This window comes from Camellia sinensis, chromosome 2 (genome assembly GCF_055761805.1).
Source record: "Camellia sinensis isolate YWXY chromosome 2, ASM5576180v1, whole genome shotgun sequence".
Lineage (NCBI taxonomy): Eukaryota > Viridiplantae > Streptophyta > Magnoliopsida > Ericales > Theaceae > Camellia > Camellia sinensis.
This window is the reverse complement of record NC_138962.1, coordinates 158,686,146-158,708,734: the sequence shown is the minus strand read 5'-3', so window position 1 is coordinate 158,708,734 and position 22,589 is coordinate 158,686,146. Positions and strand designations below refer to the sequence as shown.

The 22,589-nt window shown below is 39.3% G+C and overlaps 1 protein-coding gene across 1 annotated transcript; it reads left to right on the top strand.

The window, feature by feature from the left end:
* The first annotated feature begins 21,193 nt into the window (after nt 1-21,193).
* On the top strand, nt 21,194-22,234 carry LOC114270484 (uncharacterized). Its single transcript, XM_028212017.2, has one exon. The coding sequence runs from the start codon at nt 21,194-21,196 to the stop codon at nt 22,232-22,234; it is 1,041 nt and encodes a 346-aa protein (XP_028067818.2).
* Nucleotides 22,235-22,589: the final 355 nt, after the last annotated feature.

Genomic DNA, 22,589 nt, shown 5'->3' with positions numbered 1-22,589 from the left:
GACAATTATCTCCCTTTTAGAGTTAGTGGTAACAAACCAAAAGGAATAAACAAGTGATTTACTCTAAACCCATCCCTACATATATTTTCCCCAAACACAGCCTGGTGAGGATGCAAAGTCTAGTTAGGTTCTTCACACAACTTGTAGTGGTTAAAAATCACCTAAAATAGTACTAACTTCCCTAACAAATTCTACTAAACACAACCCCCTTTCACTTTTACATCATTTTGCCAATAAAATATACATATACAATGTGGTATTTTAGGACATGGCAAATCCTAAAAAGTAGGATGTTTCTGTAATACATATTGTATTAGAAAAATATGTATATTATTAAGTTATTTTTACTTAAAAGTTGCAAAATGTAGTAGAGAAGCTTAATAGATATTATGTATGTAATGTGTAACTCTTACTGCTTGCTTTCTTACTGTAGTTTTTTGATAAGTAATTTTGTATGAACAAAAGTGCTTAAACCTTATGCATTCAAAAAACCCAAAACTTCTAAACTATACATCCACGAGCAAGTACAAATCTCCAATAAACTGTGCGAAAGACAAAACAAATGATGCACAATCTCCTCTCATCCAAAGAGAGAGAGGATCCTTTAAGACTATAACTTGGTAACTCAGTACTCTAAAAAGTCCTATTGTGTTCCTTCCAAATAGTCTCCAAAACAGGTCTCCAACACTCTCATTCCCTCAGGGCATCTGAATCTCTAGCATGAAAATGTTTTCCACAAATGAGACATCACCCAAGTCACATTAGTCACCAACAAAAGTATGTCCATTAACTTACTAGCCATTAGACAATGGAGAATAAGATGATTCACACTTCCCCTGCCATCCTTGCATAGACGATTTTGCCATTACCACCAATCAATAATCACCTTTCACCTCTTTCTAAGCTTATCAATATTAACAACGGTCTCAGGAGCATTCACTTAAAAAAAGATACTTCAGGAGGGACCCCACATTTCCAAATACCTTTTCCAAAGATGGAAAATGCCTCCCCCCACTCAAATCTTGATAGAAAGAGAGAACAAGAAGGACCACTTCTGCAAAATATGTCAAGGTATCCTGACAAGCCCCTTGAACCCCTAAATCATTTAACAGCCAAAAAAAGTTGGCAATAGATTGGATCTCCTAATCTTCTAGAGCTCGCTTTCACTCCTTTATTAAAAACCACCAAACAATCCTGCATTGAAGAGTTCTTATTTGAAGCCAAGGAAAACAAGTCGCGAAACACCTCTGTAAAGGTTTGTGGCCACACTGCAAATCAAGCTGAAACTTCACTCTATCTCCATTTCGCTCCTTATAAAGGAACAAAATTTTGTTTTGTTTTCATTGAAACAACTGAAATGTTTAACTTTAGTGGAATACATAAATTCTAATGTTTCCATTGAAACATACTAAATCACAAAGCATCTAAACATACCAAAATATTGAATTATTTCAACACCTATTAGAAATATCCGACAATTATAGTTTCTATTTGCCACTTTTTTTCCAAAAGACAATATTTAAGAACAAAGACAACTTCAATTTATTGGGGAGTCCAAGAAACTAGAAAGGAGGAGAGGATAGATAGAGGAGAAAATAAAATAAGCATTATTAAGTCACTTATTCTCTTTATTTGTTATTATAAAGGGCATTCTTTTTAAAATATTGTCACCGATACTTGTATTTCTACAAGAATTTTGCATTTTATTTTTATGGTTTTTGTTATAATGGCAAACCTTTTCCTTAACTAAGCTTTTAAACTTTTTGGTTATGAGTTTAACACATGGATCTCATTACTAGCGGTGGGTGCAAACGTGATCATTTGCAATTTTATGTGTAAATTTGTGGATGGTTTAATGAATGAGAAAAACTGTTTAACAGTTTTGGGCGGTTATTAGATGTGGTATGCATTGAATGTGGAGGGCATTCTTGGAAAAGAAAAAATGTAACAGCTTCCACACCAAATGGAGTGTTCGCTTTCAATTATTTACAAATATATTAACATTTATATAGGCTTTTAGATTTTTGGTTTTGAAGCATTTTTATACATTTTCAAATTATTTTGTCATTTTGCTTGTATTTTTAAAACGTTTCAAGCTCAATGAAACAAAATTTTGATCCTAGCTCATTTTACACAATTCTCTTTGTATATTCTTTATAAACCCTCATAACCCCTGTGATGGAGATGTAGAGATGATCACCAGCTACAGTTTGGGCCCTCTACAAAACAAGGCACCATTAGGGTTGCCTGACAGATGGTGATTGATTGGAGAGCGCTTTTTTTTTGATCGGCAAAGAAAATCTTTATTGATGAATGTATGCAAAATAGATACAGAACATCAATAAAGAGGAGCTTGGAGCTAACAGGAGCTCCAAGCGCTAGTTGGTGAGAAACCAACAGCAAAACAAAGCAGAAACATAAAAAAAGGATAACAGACTAACAAAACTTCACCCAAGCTACACAGCAGAGTTGCACTACAGACTACAACATCACTATGAACTTCACACAAACTTAAGGAACAAAACCACTACTGCTACCAATCCGCTCGACTTAAAGATCTGGACAGCAACTAACCGTAAGGAGTAGAACCAATGACTACAGCACTGCCAAGCAAACCACAAGATTGCAGAACAGAGAATCAGACTGCAAATCAGACTTCACAACAATCAAATTGCACAACAGATCAAACCTACAGCAGCAGCAACAGCAAACCACTAACAGCAACACTGCATAGGCGTTCACAGACCAAAATTATTTTACCAAAACAGAACTGACATTAGAAGCAGTCCCTAGCAACACGAAGTGAATCTGTTCAGTGGCACCCACAGACCAAAATGGAGCAGCAGGCAGTGCATGTGGTTTGACCAGAATTGGACTGCCGGAGCACAGATAGAGCACTGATGCACAGCTAGACCAAACCAGCAGACAGAACAAAAAGGCAGGCATGCAGAACAAATAGCAGAACATCAACCCAAATAGTACACTTACAGAGCATCAACCCAGATAGCACACTGGAACATGACATCAACCCAGATAGCACTAGACTGAAGCTAGAGCGCTAAATTCCGCCCCTAATCTGTCTCCAATTGTAGACGAGATCATCAACTGAGTATGGGAATTCTTTAATGGAAGCTTTGAGCCAAATGGCAGATCTGTATTTTATAAGATCTAACAGTCCTGAAGAAGAGGGTTGTGTATTAGAAAATACACAATCATTTCTGAGTTTCCAAATGGACCATAGTACAATTAAGGGGATTGCTCTCCATAATAGTCTGTCAAAATTATAGAATTTCCAGCTCGTCCACCAATAAAGCAGGCCATCTACAGACTTAGGAATGCACCAATGTAGGCCCCAATCCTCAATAACCACTGACCATATTGACCAAGAGAAAGAACAATGAAGCAGTACATGGGGAGCAGTTTCTACTTCAGAGTTGCAGAAGTGGCAGAGGGGAGAAGCATTGCTGTCAAGAGATCCAATCTTGAGCAGAAAATCAGAACATTTGATTCTAGATTTCCAGGCTAGCCAGGTGAAAAAAGATACTCTGGGGGGCAAAAGTGAATTCCAAACAAATTTGCTAACCTTGAGATGAGGGCCAAAGAGAGATGAGTGGTGAGAATAGAGGGCAGAAGCAGAGAAGCTTTGACCAGAATCTGTGCACCATACGAAGCAGTCTTCACAATCCAAACACAGAGATGGAGCAGAGGATAAGAGAGCATTCATTCTCGCCTCTTCAGCCAATTCCCATGAATATAACTCTCTTCTATGGGGGAGATTCCAATCAAATGGGCTTGACCTCCTTGCGTAATAATGATTGAGGGAACCTTCCTTATCATTTGACAAATTGAAGAGGAGGGGAAAAGAAGATTTCAAACAAAGGCCACCACACCAACTGTCAAACCAAAATCTGATTCTAAAGCCATTCCCAACCTTTACACCACATTGGCCCACAAAGAAATTAAAGATAGGCCTATTGAGGGCCCCTATTGTGAGGATGTCCCTCCAGACTCTAGAGTGCTTGTATGAGAGACTCAAAGGAGGGAGCCAGCTGGAGTTGTTAATTTTATATTTGCTGCACACAATTGACCTCCAAAGAGCATTGGTTTGGATTCCAAACTTCCACCACCATTTGAGGAGAAGACAAACATTAACGTCTCTAACCCTTCTAATGCCAAGTTCCCCTTGATCAATTCTCTTTGTAACTTCCTCCCATTTTAGTAAATGCACTTTCCTTTTAAGATCACTGCTACCCCATAAGAAGGCAGCCTCTAACCTTTCTATTTCCTTAGCCACTCCTTCAGGCATTTTAAACATGGAAAGAAAGTATATAGGTAAGCTAGATAGAGTGGACTTGATTAAAGTTAATCTACCAGCAAAGGACAGCAGTTTTCTCTTCCAACCTAACAGTCTAGCTTTGATTTTGTCAATTACAGGCTTCCAAGTAGATTTCCTTCCAGGATTTGCTCCTAGAGGCAGCCCCAGAAATTTTAGTGGAAGACTCTGCACATTGCAATTGAGAAGAGAAGCATAGATGTTTAAACAGCCTTCATCTACACCAACACCATAGACGACACTCTTATGGTAATTAATTTTGAGGCCAGATAATACTTCAAAACATCTGAGAACCCTTTTAATGGATACCAATTGAGCACAATCAGCTTCACAAAAGAGGATTGAATCATCGGCAAATTGCAAATGTGAGATAAGAACATTGTTAGATCCAACAACTACCCCTTTGAGAATACCAAGATTGAGGGCTCTGACTAGAAGAATGTTAAGACCTTCCGCCACAATGTTGAATAGAAAAGGTGAGAGCGGGTCCCCCTGTCTAAGGCCTCTATGAGGTGAAAATTCCTCAGTTGGTGAGCCATTCACTAAAATGGAGATTCTAGCTGTGGAGACACAACTCTTCATCCAAGCGATCCATTTATCCCCTAAACCAAAACTGCCCATCAAAGAGAACAAGAATTCCCAGTTGACAGAGTCAAAAGCTTTCTCGAAGTCCAATTTGAGAATCAACCCTTGTTTTTTGGCCTTCTTCCAACCATCCACTACCTCATTAGCAATAAACACCCCATCCAGAATATTTCTCCCTCCCAAGAATGCTGTCTGTGTTTCACCAATTATTGAGGAGAGCACTGACTTTAATCTGGATGCTAAGACTTTGGCCAAGATTTTGTATATAGATCCCACAAGACTAATAGGTCTGTAGTCAGATAGACCAATAGGGTTGTCTACCTTGGGAACAAGGGTGATAAATGAGCTATTAATGCCATATGCAAGCCTGCTGTTAGAGTGAAACTCTTTGAAAAATTGCATTATGTCCGTCTTCATAACCTTCCAGAATTTCTGATAGCACAGTAGGTTGAACCCATCAGGGCCTGGAGCTTTGTTATTGTTACAGTCTTTGATTGCTGCAAGTACCTCAGCTGTACTGAACTCCGCTACCAGATGTTGGGAGACATATTCCGGGTCAATGGTGTTGAATGCCCCTGACAGAGAAGGCCTGTTAACCCATGATTCAGAGAATTGGGCCTTGAAGTGAATGAGAACTTGTTGCCTAACTCCAGTAGGATCCTCAATGGACACTCCATTTACTGAAATAGAGTTGATGAGATTTCGATTCTGCCGAGAACTTGCAACTACATGAAAAAACCTACTGTTTTTATCCCCATTGATAGCCCAATTCAATCTAGATTTTTGATGCCACATCCATTCTACCATTCTATATAGCTTCCACAACTCGCCTTTAACCTCCCTTCTTCTTGCCTTTTCTGTAGCACTCAGTGCTCTTTCCTCTGCAGTTATATCCAGAGCATGTAGTTCATCTTCTGAAGATTTTATTTTAGAAGCCATATTGCCAAACACCTGAATGTTCCAAGACTTTAAGACTTGCTTCAGATGCTTTAGCTTTTGGGAGAGTATATACCCAGACCAGCCAACAAAAGAGGTATCTGACCATGATGAGACAAAGAATTGAGCAAAGCTTGGGTGAAGAGTCCACGCATTTAGGAACCTGAAGGGTTTTGGCCCCCAATCTCTGGTATCTTCCATCATTAATAGAGGGCAATGGTCTGAGATTAGCCTGGGTAAACCCCACAATTTCATTGAGAAATTAATCATCCATTCAGGACTTAGTAAAATCCTATCAATTCTGCTCCATTTCTTTGATTCCTGGGCATTGCACCATGTGTATCTCCTCCCATGAAGTGGGAGATCATGAAGCTCACTATTACCAATGAATTCATTAAGATGCTTCATGCCCCTGTCTCTCCTAGAACAACCAACTCTTTCACTAATATGGCTAATTTCATTAAAGTCACTACCCATGCACCAAGGAAGAGGGAAAAGGGATTTAAGCTTTAAGACACTAGCCCAAAAAGAAGATCTGGCACCAACATCATTGGGGGCATGTATATTAAGCAGGACACAGTCAAAAGTGTTATATAAGGAACCTGAGAGTAGGATGTACCTCCTATTGTAGCAGCAGCCAGAGAGTGTGAAAACTGCAGGATCCCATATACATAGCAGGCCTCCGGCTGTTCCTTCAGGATCAACAGACATAAACTCCATATTTTTACTTCCCCATAGCCTTCTAGCTTCACCCTCTGATATAATTGCCCTTTTGGTTTCTTGAAAAAAAACAATATCAACATTTCTGTCCTTTAGGAGCCTCTTGATTCTACCCTGTTTCTCCACCTTCCCCATACCCCTGATATTCCAGGATATTAACTTCATGATAAACCCATTGATTCTCTCATAAGGCCTTACTCCTTTCCTTTACTGCTGGTCCTTCCCTTCCTTGGCAATTTTCTCCTTGTCTTTAAGTTCTAGTTCAGCAATTTTGTGGAGCACAATGCCTTCCTTCCCATGGTAGTCTATTCCAAGAGACTTCCCTAATTGTATTGTAGCTGCAGCTTCAGAAAGAATCTGGTTTCTCAGAGAAGAATCACCTGCAAATGAATTAGATTGGGCTAGAGCTTTAGCAGCAGGCTTGTAAATAACAGATTTAGAATAGTGCTTCTTGGCTGCGTTGTTTGTGTACGCATGAATCCTAGCAAAGCTAGTGAACCCCTCCATTTGTGACTTCAACTTCCCTTTATTCCTCAGGTTTCGCTGGTGATCTTTGCTGGAGGCTGAGATTGAGTCTTGAACTGACTGGGTATGAGCAAAATTATTCCTCATACACGGGTTTAAGTTGGACAAAGGGCCAGAAATTGATCCATTGTCTGATGCAGGTACATTGGGCCTACTGGAAGGGCCATTGGAATGAACGGGCCTGCAGTTTACGGGCTGCTTTTCAAAGTGGGCCAGGTCCACTTCTAAATTAATGCCGGGTCCACCACCAGCATTTACCTCCTTCATACAACGGATAAACCCAGGTGTATAAACTTGTTCAATACACTTTTGTCTCTCATCATTGATATTTGAAAAGTGGTCAGCCTTTTCCATCAAATCTATCAGAGGCCTCTCAGCACACGCTCCTCCTCTGTTTACGCCTCCATCACAGGGTGTCTCCTCAACCATTGTGTCCATCGGACACGCAAGCTCAGCACCAAACATGGCCTTACCCGCTGCCACCTCATCATCTTCTTCCCTCTCCTTACCATCTATCACTGGAATATTCTCTTCCTCAACACTGCAACAGGTTGCAAGAGAATTGGCCTCGTACATGCCATTATGGTTCAGGCTACTGAGATCTGGTTGGAGGTCTTCACACACAAAGATCTTATGATCTGCACCATTGCAGTCCAAAGTTAAAGATTTAGCAATAAATTCCATATTTGTAGTGGCTATCCTAATCCTGGCGTGGGAGAATGATTTTGGTTCACACAAATCTCCCTCAATGCTGAGTACCGAGCCCCATAAACGACCAATCTTGGTGAGAGTACTTTTATTCCAAACATGTAAGGGTATCCCACAGCATTTGAGCCATACACATCGTTCTTGGACAAAATGATTTCCAGAATTGAGCGCTGCCACAAACTGACTCAGATCCTTAAACCAAGCCTTGAGATTGTCAATGTTTGATGTCAACTCCTCCTGAGTGTTAAAAGTTAATATTACATCCCTTCCACCCCCATGCCTAACCAAAATATGCTCCAGACCTTTCTCCTTCAATGCTTCACGAACGCTGTGTATGGAGTGTTCTGTATTCAGGCGGATAATGGCACTTTCATAGAGCCAACCGTTACCCTCTTCAGTGACTTTGATGGAGGTGTTCGAATTCACCCCTTGCACAACATCAGCAAAGGATCTTTGGCCAGCAAATAGAGCATGTCCTCTGGATCTGTTTGCTTCAAAGATCTCCGGATGAACTGTGGTTTCATAAGTTCTGGATTTCGCCTGTTATGCTCCTCCCTCTTTCTTCTATCAAGAGTTGCAGCTTTGACTTCTAGAACTTTGTCATCCACCAGAAGACCGTTGGCTTTTTGAATGGCTACATCAGCTGCTACATTACAATCGAACCTCACAAATCCGAACCTAGAATGTGACACTACTCGTCTTTTGGAAGGGATGAAAACATCCTTGACTATGCCAAATTTTGAGAAGAACTTGAACAATGATTTAGCATCCATTTTTGATGGCATATGATCCACAAAAACAGAGAAGAGACCATGCGATGCTTCTATGCCTTTCCTTTTTCCACCTTTCCACTGATTTACTACCGGAATCCATCCTCCTTTTCTTTGTTGCTCCATGTTTCTGATTGGAGAGCGCTTTGATGCTTAAATCAACAAAATCTTCTAAGAGATACAGTAATAAATCACTAATATGGGACTGTATTCCGAACATTTCCTCTTGAGACCTTTGTCTTTCCTCTTCAGATGCTAATTCCTTTTGTAACGAGTCATCCATCACAACCAAGCACAGTACCTGACCACATCATGCCTTGTGGCAATAGTTGACAATACCCAATCATGGGCTGCCAGTGTGGCTGGACCCCTTAGTGATGCCATTCACTTTTTTTCTCTCTTCATCTGCCTCCTAGCCTTCACCCCCATCAATCACAGTGTGAAGGTGGTGTAATCTGTGTCTTCGGTCTGCTCTATTCTTTAGCTTAGTACCCTCATCTTACATTGGGCTACTTACCCATATGCTTGGGCATCTGCCCTTCCACAATCCCACCTCACAATGCCCCATAACATTGTCAATGGTTTAGTTACCCCAAGTACCTCCATATTTCCCTTCCATTACCGTTCTCCACAATATTTCTGTTAGAGCACCACTATTCTCAAAAGCTTAAACTATTAAGATATGGATCCAACATTGTATATCAAGTTATCTAACACCCTTCCTCATGTGGAGATGCAAATAGATATGACATACATAAAAAGGAGCATAATGCAAATGAGGAACAATTGCAAACAGAAAAAATTGAGCCAAAGTTCTCCCTAAACCTAAGCTTTGATACCATGTTAGATCATCACTAGTATCAAAAGCTTAAACTGTTAAGAAATGGGTCAAACAATCTTATCCTACGAAGCAAACCTTCATAACAACTTACCTAGCAAAGCTTTATTGAACAACTCCAAATTTTGGATTCCCTTCGAAGTTGGGCATACATAGCCTATCACACTTGGAATAAATTGAACAATTGTCATATAAGTAGGCAAATTAGAGAGATCATGATTTATGTGCCCATGGTTATTAAGAAGCTTTTACGTAGTTTTTATTGTAAGATATAACGGCATCGTAAATATTTTTTATCATCTCAACATAATTGTAATGGTTGAAACTCATATTTATCTTTTGGAGTTTGAATATGTTATCGTATGTGTTTTGTTGGTGATCCACATGCCTCAAGTGTCCTCTTTAACCTGGGCTTGGAATCATCTCTTGAAAGGAAATACACTGTTCATGATATGTACGGTACATAAGGTGCTATTGGTTGTTTTGACAATTTATATGCACAAAAAATGATAATATTTGAGATGGTTGCAACTTACACATGTGCACATTTCATTCGAGGGTCTAATCATTTTTCATTCTATGGCAAAGATGCAAAACACTATTACATGAAGATTATACAGGTAAATATTATTTCTTGAAATTTTATTTTTAATCTTTATTTGTGTAATCATATTTTCATGTTGTAAAATTCTTATTTTAATTAGTACAAAAGAAAATCAAAACTTTGATTTGCTATTTTAATGTTAAAAATGTTGGAAAAAATGTTTTTTTGGTGACTTTAATTTAATATTAAAGTGTGGTGACTTTAATTAAATATTAAAGTGGGTCCCAACCATTTATTGTGTTGGGTCCAAGTGGGCCAAAAACCGTTGAGATTTGAATAAGAAATTGCCAAGAAATTGCCTCATGATGATAGATTCATGAATAGGATTTTAAAGGGTATTTAAATCCTTTTTCTTGGTTAAAGGGTGTGAATCTTTTGGATATCCAAACTTTTCAATTTTTTGGAAAGGGGCTATGGATGCTAGTTAATGGGGTTTTAATGACCAGCCGTAAAGGCTGGAGGCTCTTCCTCTCTCCCCTATACATGTATAAATTGAGACCCTCCTGTCAAGTCTCTATATAGAAATTTTTGCTTCCATTTTACAAGTTAGTTTGCCAGAAAGTTCCTACAGTGAGAGAGTGCTGCCACTGTTTTTGTTCGCTAAGCTTGACAGAGAGTGCTTCTGCCGTAGCTGGTTTTGACCGTCTTATCCTGGGAGACAGACGCCGGGATTCGTCAAGCACTCGACCCGTGAGACGGCGAAATCTGTTTTAAGGAAACTGCTTCCATGCAGGCTTCGGTTTGGTTTCTTTACCATTTTATTGTTTTGTGTATTTATGTTGAAATTTAGTTGTAATTATCAGTATATGTTCTTGGTATATAATTTTGATTTCTTCATAAATCTATTTATTTAATTTCACAATATGGTTAACAAGCTTAAAACAGATTTTTATATATTTTTTATGAAATTGATCGAATGGATTTATATAGACAATTAGGTTAGCTTTGTATAATGTTACTAGGAACTGTTGCAGAATTGCTCACTATGTCAATGATTATAAATTATGCAATGTTATTCTCTAATTGCTTAGTTTAATTAGAATGCTCTATCATAATTTGCATACTTAATTGTATTAATATGATCTTATTTTATACGTTTGGTTCATCATTCCCCTACCATAATTTGCATGAATTTTAAGGTTATAAAATATAATTTATGGATGTTGCAATTTTGACATGCTAATTCTATTCTAGTTTTTAATTTGTTACATGCTTATTATTTTCTAGACTAGATTACATAATTTAATGTTTTTAGAATTATTTGCCTATGTTAATTGCTAAATGGTTATTGGTTTGTAACTCTTGCCTATCAATGTGAATTATTTAATTGGGTGCATTAACTTTGAATTTAACTTATTTAGTTGGAGTTACATGTTTACATGGTTGTGGTGAATTAATAACTCATGACTATTAAATTTTATTTTAAAGTTGTAATTTAATTTTGAAATTACAAATTGTATTTTGTTTTGGTACCTTATATTAGTTGGTTACTTAAATAATTTATAGTTGGCTAGATGGTTTCATTTAATTTATTAAATTTATTTTTTCTTAGATTATTTGTTTGTATTTTGTTGTGGTTTGCCACTATCTTTCTTTGTAGGCATACCAATGCGAAAATCAAATACAAAACCAAATGAACAGTATTTGGGATGTAAAAACAAAATTATTTGGACTACTAACCTTTGTGTTGAATAGGAATACCTAAGCGTGGAAAGGCTTTTGGACTAAATAGAATCCTTTTGGATTGGCTATTTTATTTAACTGTTTGAAGCATGTTTGCTTGAGATGTAGTTGGTTTGTTTACCAATTTGTAGTAGCAAGTTTTACTTGCTTATATTGTTGTAGCAATTATTTTACATTGCTTGTAAAAGTTTTGGACATTGGTTTGTTTTAACCTAGTTTATCCCTAAGAAAATTTAATTCTTAAATTTGTTTATCACGGACTAGGAGTCAACATACTCTTAAAAGTTTTGTCAAAAGGTTAATTGAGTTTTAAGTGGGACCGATGTGACCCCTCAAGTCTTCTTGGAAACTTTCTTGACCATGTTCGATTCTAGGTTTTGTGGTGAGACTAATTTTGAATTAACTTTTCATCTAAGGGTTTTTCTAAGGGTTAAGTTTAATTTCTGGAAACACAGAAGTGATATTCTGGTGTAATTTTTGAAATGGCAACTATCACTGATGCTGCTGCTACTGCTAATGTTGGTGGGGATCTGAACCCCAGGGCAACTAGGTTACCAACCGCTACTTCTGTGGCCTCTGTGGTCAACCCTGGCGTTATTCCGACTGTTCTAGGAGGACCACTTAGTCACCATGAGCGCCCAGGAAAATTTGCTGGGGAAAACTTTAAGAGATGGCAGTAAAAGATGCTATTTTACTTGACCACGCTAAACCTTGCAAAGGTTCTGAGCGAGGATCCTCCAGCCGTGGCAGAGAATGAGCTTGACAGGCAGAAAGTCATGGCGCTTGACACATGGAAGCAGACAGACTATCTTTGCCGGAACTATGTGTTTAACAGCTTGGCAGACTCACTCTATAGTGTGTTTTGTTCCAAGAGCTCAGCAAAAGAGTTATGAGAATCTCTGGGCAAAAAGTACAGGACTGAGGATGCCGGGGCAAAGAAGTTTGTGGTTGGCCGGTTCCTAAATTTTAAAATGGTAGATTCAAAAACTGTGATAAGCCAAGTCCAGGAGTTCCAAGTGATCTTGCATGAAATTCATGCTGAAGGGATGCCTTTGAACGAGTCATTCCAAGTTACTGTGATCATTGAGAAACTTCCCAATGGTTGGAAGGATTTCAAGAACTACTTGAAGCACAAGCGCAAGGAAATGTCAGTTGAAGAGCTGGTTGTCCGACTCCAGATTGAGGAGGATAATAGAAAGAAAGGAGGGAGTACCTCCTTAGTAAAGGCCAATGTCATTGAGCATGGCAAACCTTCTGGGGTAAGGAAGAAGCCCTCTGTGAACAAGGGCTCTAAGCTAGGGCCAAGAGGTGGTGCTGCAAAGAAGCTGGCATACAAGCCACAGGAACCAGGTTATCGGTTCTTTGGGAAGTGCTATAACTGTGGTAGCGAGGGGCATCGGGCTAGTGACTGCCGCAAGCAGAAGAAGCTATACAAGACCAAACCTCGTGCTCATATGGCAGATATACAAGAGCACTCCCATGAGGAGGATGATATGCACTTGTCTGCCGTTGTCTCTGAGGTGAATCTGGTGGGTTCAAACCCAAGAGAATGGTGGATTGATACTGGGGCTACATGCCACATCTGCTCCGAGAAGAAGCTGTTTACAACTTTCGAGCTGGTTATATACGGTGATAAGTTGTTTATGGGAAACTCTGCTACCTCGATTGTTCAGGGGAAAGGAAATGTGGTCCTGAAGTTGACGTCAGGAAAGGAACTGACCTTGAATGAAGTCCTGTATGTTTCGGACATTCGTAAGAATCTTGTCTTAGGGTCTCTTCTCAGTAAACATGGTTTTCGCATGGTTTTTGAGTTCGAAAAAGTCGTTCTTACCAAGAGCGGAATGTATGTGGGTAAGGGCTATATGTTGGGGGGTATGTTTAAACTCAATGTAATGACTGTTATCCCAAAGATGAATAAAGGTGCATCTTCTTTTGCTTACATGCTTGAGTCTTCCAATTTATGGCATGGTAGACTAGGACATGTGAACTTTGAATCTTTACGTAGATTAATCAAGTTAGATCGCATACCATCTTTTAAGATTAATCCGAAACACAAGTGTGAAACTTGTGTTGAAGCGAAGTTGACAAGATCTTCGTTTCATTCTATTGAAAGAAGTTCAGAACCATTGGATTTAGTGCATAGTGATGTGTGTGACTTAAAATTTATACAATCACGTGGTGGGAATAAGTATTTCATCACTTTTGTTGATGATTGCACTAAGTATTGTTATGTCTATTTGCTCAAAAGCAAAGATGAGGCGATTGACAAGTTTGTTCTTTATAAGAATGAAGTTGAGAATCAAGTAGGCCGCAATATTAAGGCTCTAAGAAGTGATCGTGGTGGTGAGTATGAATCTCCGTTTATTGAGATTTGTGCTCAATCTGGGATTATCCACCAAACCACGACGCCTTATTCTCCTCAATCTAATGGGATTGCTGAGCAGAAGAATAGGACGCTAAAGGAAATGATGAATGCAATGTTGATAAGTTCTGGATTACTACAGAACATGTGGGGGGAAGCAATTCTCTCTGCAAATTACATTCTGAATAAAGTACCTCGGAAGGAGGTGGACAAGACGCCGTATGAGTTATGGAAAGGCGTTAAGCCTTCATATAAATTCTTACGAATGTGGGGGTGTCTTGCAAAAGTGGCGATTCCTACACCCAAATGGGTTAGGATAGGCCCGAAATCGGTGGATTGTATATTCATTAGTTATGCACATAATAATAGTGCATATCGGTTTCTTGTACATAAGTCTAAAATTCCAGACATACATAGGAATACCATTATGGAGTCAAGGAATGCATGTTTCTTTGAAGACATTTTTCCTTACCGAACCCATGATGGGGTTCCAAGGTTTTTGGAGCAATTTGATGAGCTTGCTAGTGATGATGATCATGTTGATGATCAAGGTGATGATCAAATTGAGGTTTTAGATGAGCCTAGAAGGAGTAAAAGGGCTAGGATATCCAAATCTTTTGGTCCAGACTTCTTGACTTATATGGTTGAGAACGAACCTCAAACTTTTCACGAAGCTGTGACTTCTCCTGAGAGTCCTTTATGGAAAGAAGCGATCAAAAGTGAGATTGACTCCATCTTACAGGACCACACCTGGGAGTTGGTAGATTTACCTCCAAGTTGCAAGCCTTTAGGCTGCAAATGGATTTTTAAAAGAAAGATGAAGGCCAATGGGTCAATTGACAAGTATAAGGCGAGGCTCGTTATCAAAGGGTACAGGCAACGAGAAGGCCTGGATTACTTTGATACGTACTCACCTGTAACTAGGATAACATCCATTCGCATGGTGATTGCGATTGTAGCTTTGCGCAATCTTGAAATTCACCAGATGGATGTAAAGACAGCTTTCTTAAATAGGGATTTGAATGAAAAAATCTACATGGAGCAACCTGAAGGGTTTTCAGCTCCAGGGCAAAGGAAGAAAGTTTGTAAACTTGTCAAATCTTTGTATGGTTTGAAGCAAGCGCCTAAACAATGGCATGAGAAGTTTGACAACGTAATGTTGTCAAATGGGTTTAAAATCAACGAATGTGACAAGTGTGTTTATGTCAAAGACACTAACAGAGCTTATGTCATTTTGTGTCTATATGTTGATGATATGTTCATTATAGGCAGTAACGATGAAATGATCAAAACTACTAAGAAGTTGTTAAACTCTAAGTTTGACATGAAGGATATAGGCATTGCAGATATTATTTTGGGAATTAAGATTACCAGAATATCTGGCGAAATTGTACTTTCTCAGTCTCATTATGTTGATAAGATACTTGAGAAGTTTAGTGGATCAGATACGAGTGTGTCATCGACACCTGTAGACTTAAGTTTACATTTTACCAAGAATAATAAAGAAAGTGTCTCCCAATTAGAATATTCTCAGGTAATTGGAAGTTTAATGTATCTGATGAGTTGTACTAGGCCGGATATAGCTTACTCGGTTAGCAGGCTTAGTAGATACATAAGTAATCCTGATGCTTCGCATTGGAAGGGCATTGTGCGGGTGTTAAGGTATTTACGCTACACTCGGGATTATGGGCTGCATTATACTCGATATCCAGCAGTGCTTGAAGGCTATAGTGACGCAAATTGGATATCAGTTATAAAGGACTCAAAGTCCACTAGTGGATATGTGTTCACTCTTGGTGGGGCAGCCGTGTCTTGGAAATCTTCCAAGCAAACGTGTATATCTAGATCAACGATGGAATCAGAGTTCATTGCTTTGGATAAAGCAACGGAAGAAGTTGAATGGCTTCTCCATTTCATTGAGAATATTCCACATTGGTCTAAACCTGTGCTAGCTATTTGTATTCATTGTGATAGTCAATCTGCAATTGGTAGGGCATAGAGTAATATGTATAATGGAAAATCTAGACATATTCGTCGTAGACATAATTCCATACGACAACTACTCTCGAATGGAGTTGTCTCTTTAGACTATGCAAAGTCTAAGGACAACATTGCGGATCCGCTAACCAAAGGGTTAAATTGAGTGTTAGTCGAAACGCCGTCAAAAGGAATGGGGTTGAGGCCTTTGGGAGTTACCGGAATGGAAACCCAACCTAGTTGACTGGAGATCCCAAAATCTAGGTTCAATGGGACAACCTAATTGCGTGTAACGGTGGCATGTCACTGAGGAGGTTAAACCTCCAGCCATTCCTTTTATCAGTGATACCTGCAAGTGTAGAGGTTAAGCTAAGCTTTTAATGACTCTAGTGTGTTAAGCTATTGAGCTAAGTATAGCAGGATACTAAAGTAGAGTCACCTATGTGAGTTTGAAGTGGGGCCGCTTCTAGAAGAATTGGGCAGGCCAAGATTCTTTGAAACCACTCGCTGAACCAGGCTAGTGCCCAAGGCCATACAGGGCACACCAGTGAGAAAAGAATGGTGGTAGGAGTAATTCCTGTGTGAGATCTATTGTCTCAGTTTACATAAACGGCAGAGCAGTTCAAGATGTCATATTCACTGATCAGCCAGTAAACTCGATAGGTTTTCACTGGGAGAGGTTCAAAGCCAAAAGCTACCTTCTCTAATGTCAGGGTTAGTTCGTTGTACTCTCTCTCCAAGTCATTAGTGTTGAACGGTGTCCGTTTATTGAGTCATTCGGTCAATTTTTATTCATGTGGGGGATTGTTGGAAGAAATGTTTTTTTGGTGACTTTAATTTAATATTAAAGTGTGGTGACTTTAATTAAATATTAAAGTGGGTCCCAACCATTTATTGTGTTGGGTCCAAGTGGGCCAAAAACCGTTGAGATTTGAATAAGAAATTGCCAAGAAATTGCCTCATGATGATAGATTCATGAATAGGATTTTAAAGGGTATTTAAATCCTTTTTCTTGGCTAAAGGGTGTGAATCTTTTGGATATCCAAACTTTTCAATTTTTTGGAAAGGGGCTATGGATGCTAGTTAATGGGGTTTTAATGACCAGCCGTAAAGGCTGGAGGCTCTTCCTCTCTCCCCTATACATGTATAAATTGAGACCCTCCTGTCAAGTCTCTATATAGAAATTTTTGCTTCCATTTTACAAGTTAGTTTGCTAGAAAGTTCTTACAGTGAGAGAGTGCTGCCACTGTTTTTGTTCGCTAAGCTTAACAGAGAGTGCTTCTGCCGTAGCTGGTTTTGACCATCTTATCCTGGGAGACAGACGCCGGGATTCCTCAAGCACTCGACCCGTGAGGCGGTGAAATCTGTTTTAAGGAAACTGCTTCCGTGCAGGCTTCGGTTTGGTTTCTTTACCATTTTATTGTTTTGTGTATTTCTGTTGAAATTTAGTTGTAATTATCAGCATATGTTCTTGGTATATAATTTTGATTTCTTCATAAATCTATTTATTTAATTTCACAATTTGGTCAACAAAAAATATATTTTTTTTTCATTGATCAACAAGGAAAAGGATTGAGCTAAGTAGTTGAGAGTGTGGGTTGAGTGTTTGTGAGCTTTAAATAATTAGCTTTAATTTTTGTTGTGAAATTTGCTCTATTGAACAGTCTGTTTAGATACCCTCTTGGGTAGATTGTGCTGAATATACATCATGAATGAAATGTAGGAAAGCTTGCTCTTGGTTGCTAGCTGGTGTGGAATTGTGATGCTGCTGGATGATGTGTGCTGAATTAATTTACTTGTACTTGTATCTGTATTTGTTTTGTGGAACAATCTGTGTAAATGCATATGTAAATTTTAGTGTTTATTGTAGTTTGGGACCCTTGCATGGGTTGGTAGTTACTGTTGCAAGTTGTGCAAGAGGGTCTTGTAGCCTCTAACTGAGGCATTTTGATCTGTTTATATTCCCCATGGTACTTTATGTGGTATATGAACAGATTTACGCTTAGCCTTTAGTTTTTTTGGTAGTTAGCTTTGTTTGCTTTATTAGCTTTTTTGTTCAGTCTAATGGATTTTATATCCATTGGCTATTTTTTGATTTTTAGTCTAGCTTCTTTCTTGTGGGTTGTGCTTTGGTTTAGTCTGTTGGGCCTGGGGTATTCCCCTTGTATTTGTGTAATTTCTTTCTATTTTATTTTATGACTAGTTCACCCCAAAAAAACAAGGAAAAGGAAAAAAAAGGCAAAATACGAAAGAAAGCATTGGCTCATTTTGTCCAACGAATATGTGAAGGATTCTAAGCAAACGTCTATTTAGAAAACATAGGAAAAAGGATCTGAACTGAACAAGATGTTTTAGATTGCACTTTATTTCTCTAACTGCAATCTTCCCTAGGAGGAGTTTCTGAGTCCAACAACTCTAACCATATGGCTCTGCAACACTACACGATACTTCAGTCCAGTGTCAAAATGAAAAGCTATAGTAAATCCAAAGAGCTCTTCTTTTGTCATTGTTATTGTTTTATTTTAAAAATTTTCAAATATAATTAGTTTGTTCTTACCTTTCTTATCTAACACGTGCTCTTCTTACTCTCAACAGAACTTGGATGGCTGTGTTGTTTTCACTGGGTTGCAGTTAATGAATGCTACTGCAACTGCCCAATTTTTACCATACAAAATGAGGAATACATGTTACATGTTCACTTGGAGAAATTGGAAAGAAATTAAAATTAAGAGTCAAGAAATCTTTTATTCTTTAACCAAATGAGACAAAGTAAAATGTTTATAGGCAAACATGTATACACGGATTCGTTATTAAGGGGTAATAGATTTGCCCAGTAGTTGAAGTTCTTGAAAACATGCACGGGTACCTTGGGAGGGCAGGGAGAGAACACTTGCGCCTCATGTTTGTTGCGATGTATTGTTTTTCATGCCTAGCATTTTAGATATATGTATCCTTCTTCAACTTTTTGATGAGGAAAAATAACACTTACAGACCACAAGACACAACTTGTTACACATGAAGCATAGAGGAGAACCGAACGAAGTTGCAGGAAAAATGTTCATGTCTCCTAAAAGCTCAAAGAAAGAGTTGATAGAAAAGAGCTCTTGAGAGCCAAAAATCAAAGAACTGAGTATAATTATGTGCCAACTGTCTCTATCCCTTCGAATGATTTCTTTTTATGCTTCTTCCATATGCACAATGATATATATACACGTCTTCTAACATTGTGTGACATACTAATGAAGATTATTCTTTCAGGATTGAATGGTCATAATGTTCAAGAACAGCAGCATCTCAAGCATGTTCCATCTTCGACACCACCAGTGATGGGTGAACATCTTGAACCAAATTCCCAAATGGAACTTGTTGGCCACTCGATTGTAAGAGCACCTCTCTCTCTCTCTCTCTCTAATGTACTCATGTGCACTGGGAGTATCAACAGGTTTTTTTTTTTTTTATTTCTTTTTCTTACTTGATTGTGGGTATGCAATATGAGGCATGACATTAATTGTTATACTTCTACAGGTGTTGACATCGTATCCATATCCAGACCCACATTATGGGGGAATAATGGCATATGGGGCACAGGTAGGAATGCAAGTTGGTCCCTTCCTCTGTCTCAATTGTAGTTTTAACTTGTTTGGCTCGTTGATATTTTTGTAAACTCTTTTTCTTTCACTATATAGCACTATGTCTTTTATCTATTTTGTTGCTCTGCTTCTTATATATTTATTTATGGCCATTCTCTTATCTTTTCTCTTTATCTCATACCCTTGCATGTAAATTGATTGAATCTTATGCTCTATTTGTTTCGGCGAAAACGTTTTCTAAAACGACCACCATCACCGCCGTTGCCACCACCACCTCCACTGCCACCACTACTGCCACTGCCACCACCACCACAACACCACCACCACCACCACTACGACCTCCTCCTCCTCCACCCCACCGCTGCCACTACTATCACCACTAATGAAGCTATTAGTGCATTAGTTTCAAGAATGCAATCAAGCATAGGAAAAAATTTTAGAATTTTTTTTTTTTTTGTGTAGAAAATGCTTTCCATTGGAAAATGTTTTTCGCTGAAATAAACAGAGCATTAGCCTGACTCTAGCTCTGTGTCTGTCTTGCTCTCATGCTTGTATGTGTGTGCTTGCATTTTGTTTTTCTTTTGTATTAGTTTGTGGCAATGTTACCACTTCCGAATTGGGAACACCACGTGTTTCAACTTTGAGTCTTGTACTCTTGTTCAGTGTTCGTTTGTGTTTCTTTCTATCTGTACTTGTAACAGAACTTATGGTAGTGCTGCAAGTCCCTTTGCAACATATTACATGGCATACATTCAAAATTTCAAATTACAGACCATATCGTACTCTGCTCTTTATCTAGGGAATGTCTGTACTGCTGGAGCTGGAAAGAAAGTTGTTTATTGTGCATATACATGAACATAAATCCATATGAGTATACAAGTTGTGCATATCCCATGGGTGTGCTATGCAAATCAAAGATACCAATCCTTTAATCGTTCACCATCATCGGCGGCAGAACACCTATCTACACATTGCTCCATCGTCTGCATAATTGGAGTCGTCGTTGGGGTTTCTGTTTCGGAAACCGTTTTCAGACCAGCGAATAGAGCATCTTCTTGCCGCTGTAAGGCGTTGATGAGCCGGATTAAATTTTCAGCGTTGTTTTCGCCGACGACCAACAAGGACCAATGCAGCAGTAATAGATCCGGCTCGTATTTTAAAATCAACCGCCGAAATTGGCCTAGATCTCCGCGATCCATTTGAAAAATAATTCAAACTCCCCCAATTATTTTGGCTTATATAATTTCCCGCCTGCGCTTGCCTTTTTCGATTTTTAATCCTGGCCGCAGATCGGGGAGCGGCGCTTGCCTTTTAGATTTTTAATCCTGGCCGCAGATCTGGGCGCGGAGCGGAGACACTAGCCGACAACACGCCACAAAATGCGGAAGGAAGCACCAATCGGGGGACGACACGTGGCGCGGGGGGGGAGCGTCCCAGGTAATATTAGTGGGACGCTCCTGGGCACCTATATAACTCACTCCCTAACTCTCTTCCACCAGTAAAGTTTTCAGAGAGTGACTTGCGTCATCCGAGAGAGTAAGTGACGTCATCGAGAGTGAGTTATGGCATCAATGCGACATCGTTTTAGAGTCCAAAACAAGAACATCTTCCTGACATATGCCCGGTGTTCTATACCTAAAGAGAGATTGTTAGAGAAAATTAGAGAGCTGTTCACAACCAGGCCACCAAATTATGTGAGGGTTGCACATGAATTACACGAAGACGGGCAACCACATCTCCATGCCCTTGTCCAATTTCCATACCGTTTTCAAACGCAGAATGAACGGTTCTTCGACGTTACCCACGATCGAAATAGTCGCCATTTCCATCCAAATGTACAGGGGGCCTACAACCAACAGAATGTGCTGGAATACATCTCCAAACATGGGGATTACACGGAATGGGGTGAATTCCGTGAGAGTAGCCGCTGCGCTAACCAGAATAACAAAGAAAATATATATCGGGATGCACTTGCAGCCGGCACCAAGGACGAAGCACTAGCACTGGTACGAAATGGCGACCCAAAATGTTTCTGGTTAAATTATGACAAATTGTCATCAAATTATGACCGGATTTCATTTAATCCACCATTGCCGTATGTTCATCCATTTACAGACACAGTATGGGTCGTCCCAACAGCAATACAGCAATGGGTTGCAGACAATATAAGAGACGAAGCCCAAAGACCGCATAGGCCCAAAAGCATTATAATTGAAGGCCCATCTAGAATTGGGAAAACATGTTGGGCCCGGTCTTTGGGACCACATGATTATTATTCTGGCCACATCGACCTGAGGGACCACAAGAACGACGCTTTCTACAACATAATTGATGATGTGGCCCCACAATATTTGAAACATTGGCGCGAGTTTATTGGAGCGCAACGGGACTTTTTTTCAAATTGTAAATATGCCGGCCCAAAGAAAATAACGGGCGGGATTCCAAGTATTATATTATGCAACCCCGGAGAAGACTCCAGCTACAAAGAGTATTTGGAAAAACATGAACACGCCGGGCTCAAAGCGTGGACATACCGAAACGCAGAACTCTATACAGTCAACGAACCTTTGTTCGCCAGAACCAGTCAAGAAGAGGCATCGTAATGCCAAGAAGAAGGCCCAACGCAGGAAGATATTCCACTTCCAATGCGGCTGCTCGATATTCCATACAAATGGATGCGTCGAACCACATACATTGGAGAGAGAGGACGCTGTCAGGGGTCTTTTACGATACTTTGAAGAACCCGATGTGGTTCAAAGCAATAGACCTCTCCAGACCGGGCAATCAGGGGGTCTACAAGATATAATGCCTATTCAACTACAACCTCCGGAAAGCATTGGGAATCCAGACGTTTACAGCAACAATGTATACGTAGCTGACTTTCAGTGGTCGCAGAAGCCTGTCGGAGACTGTATTTACCCAACTTATTGCACGCAGGATGATGATCAAATTATCCAG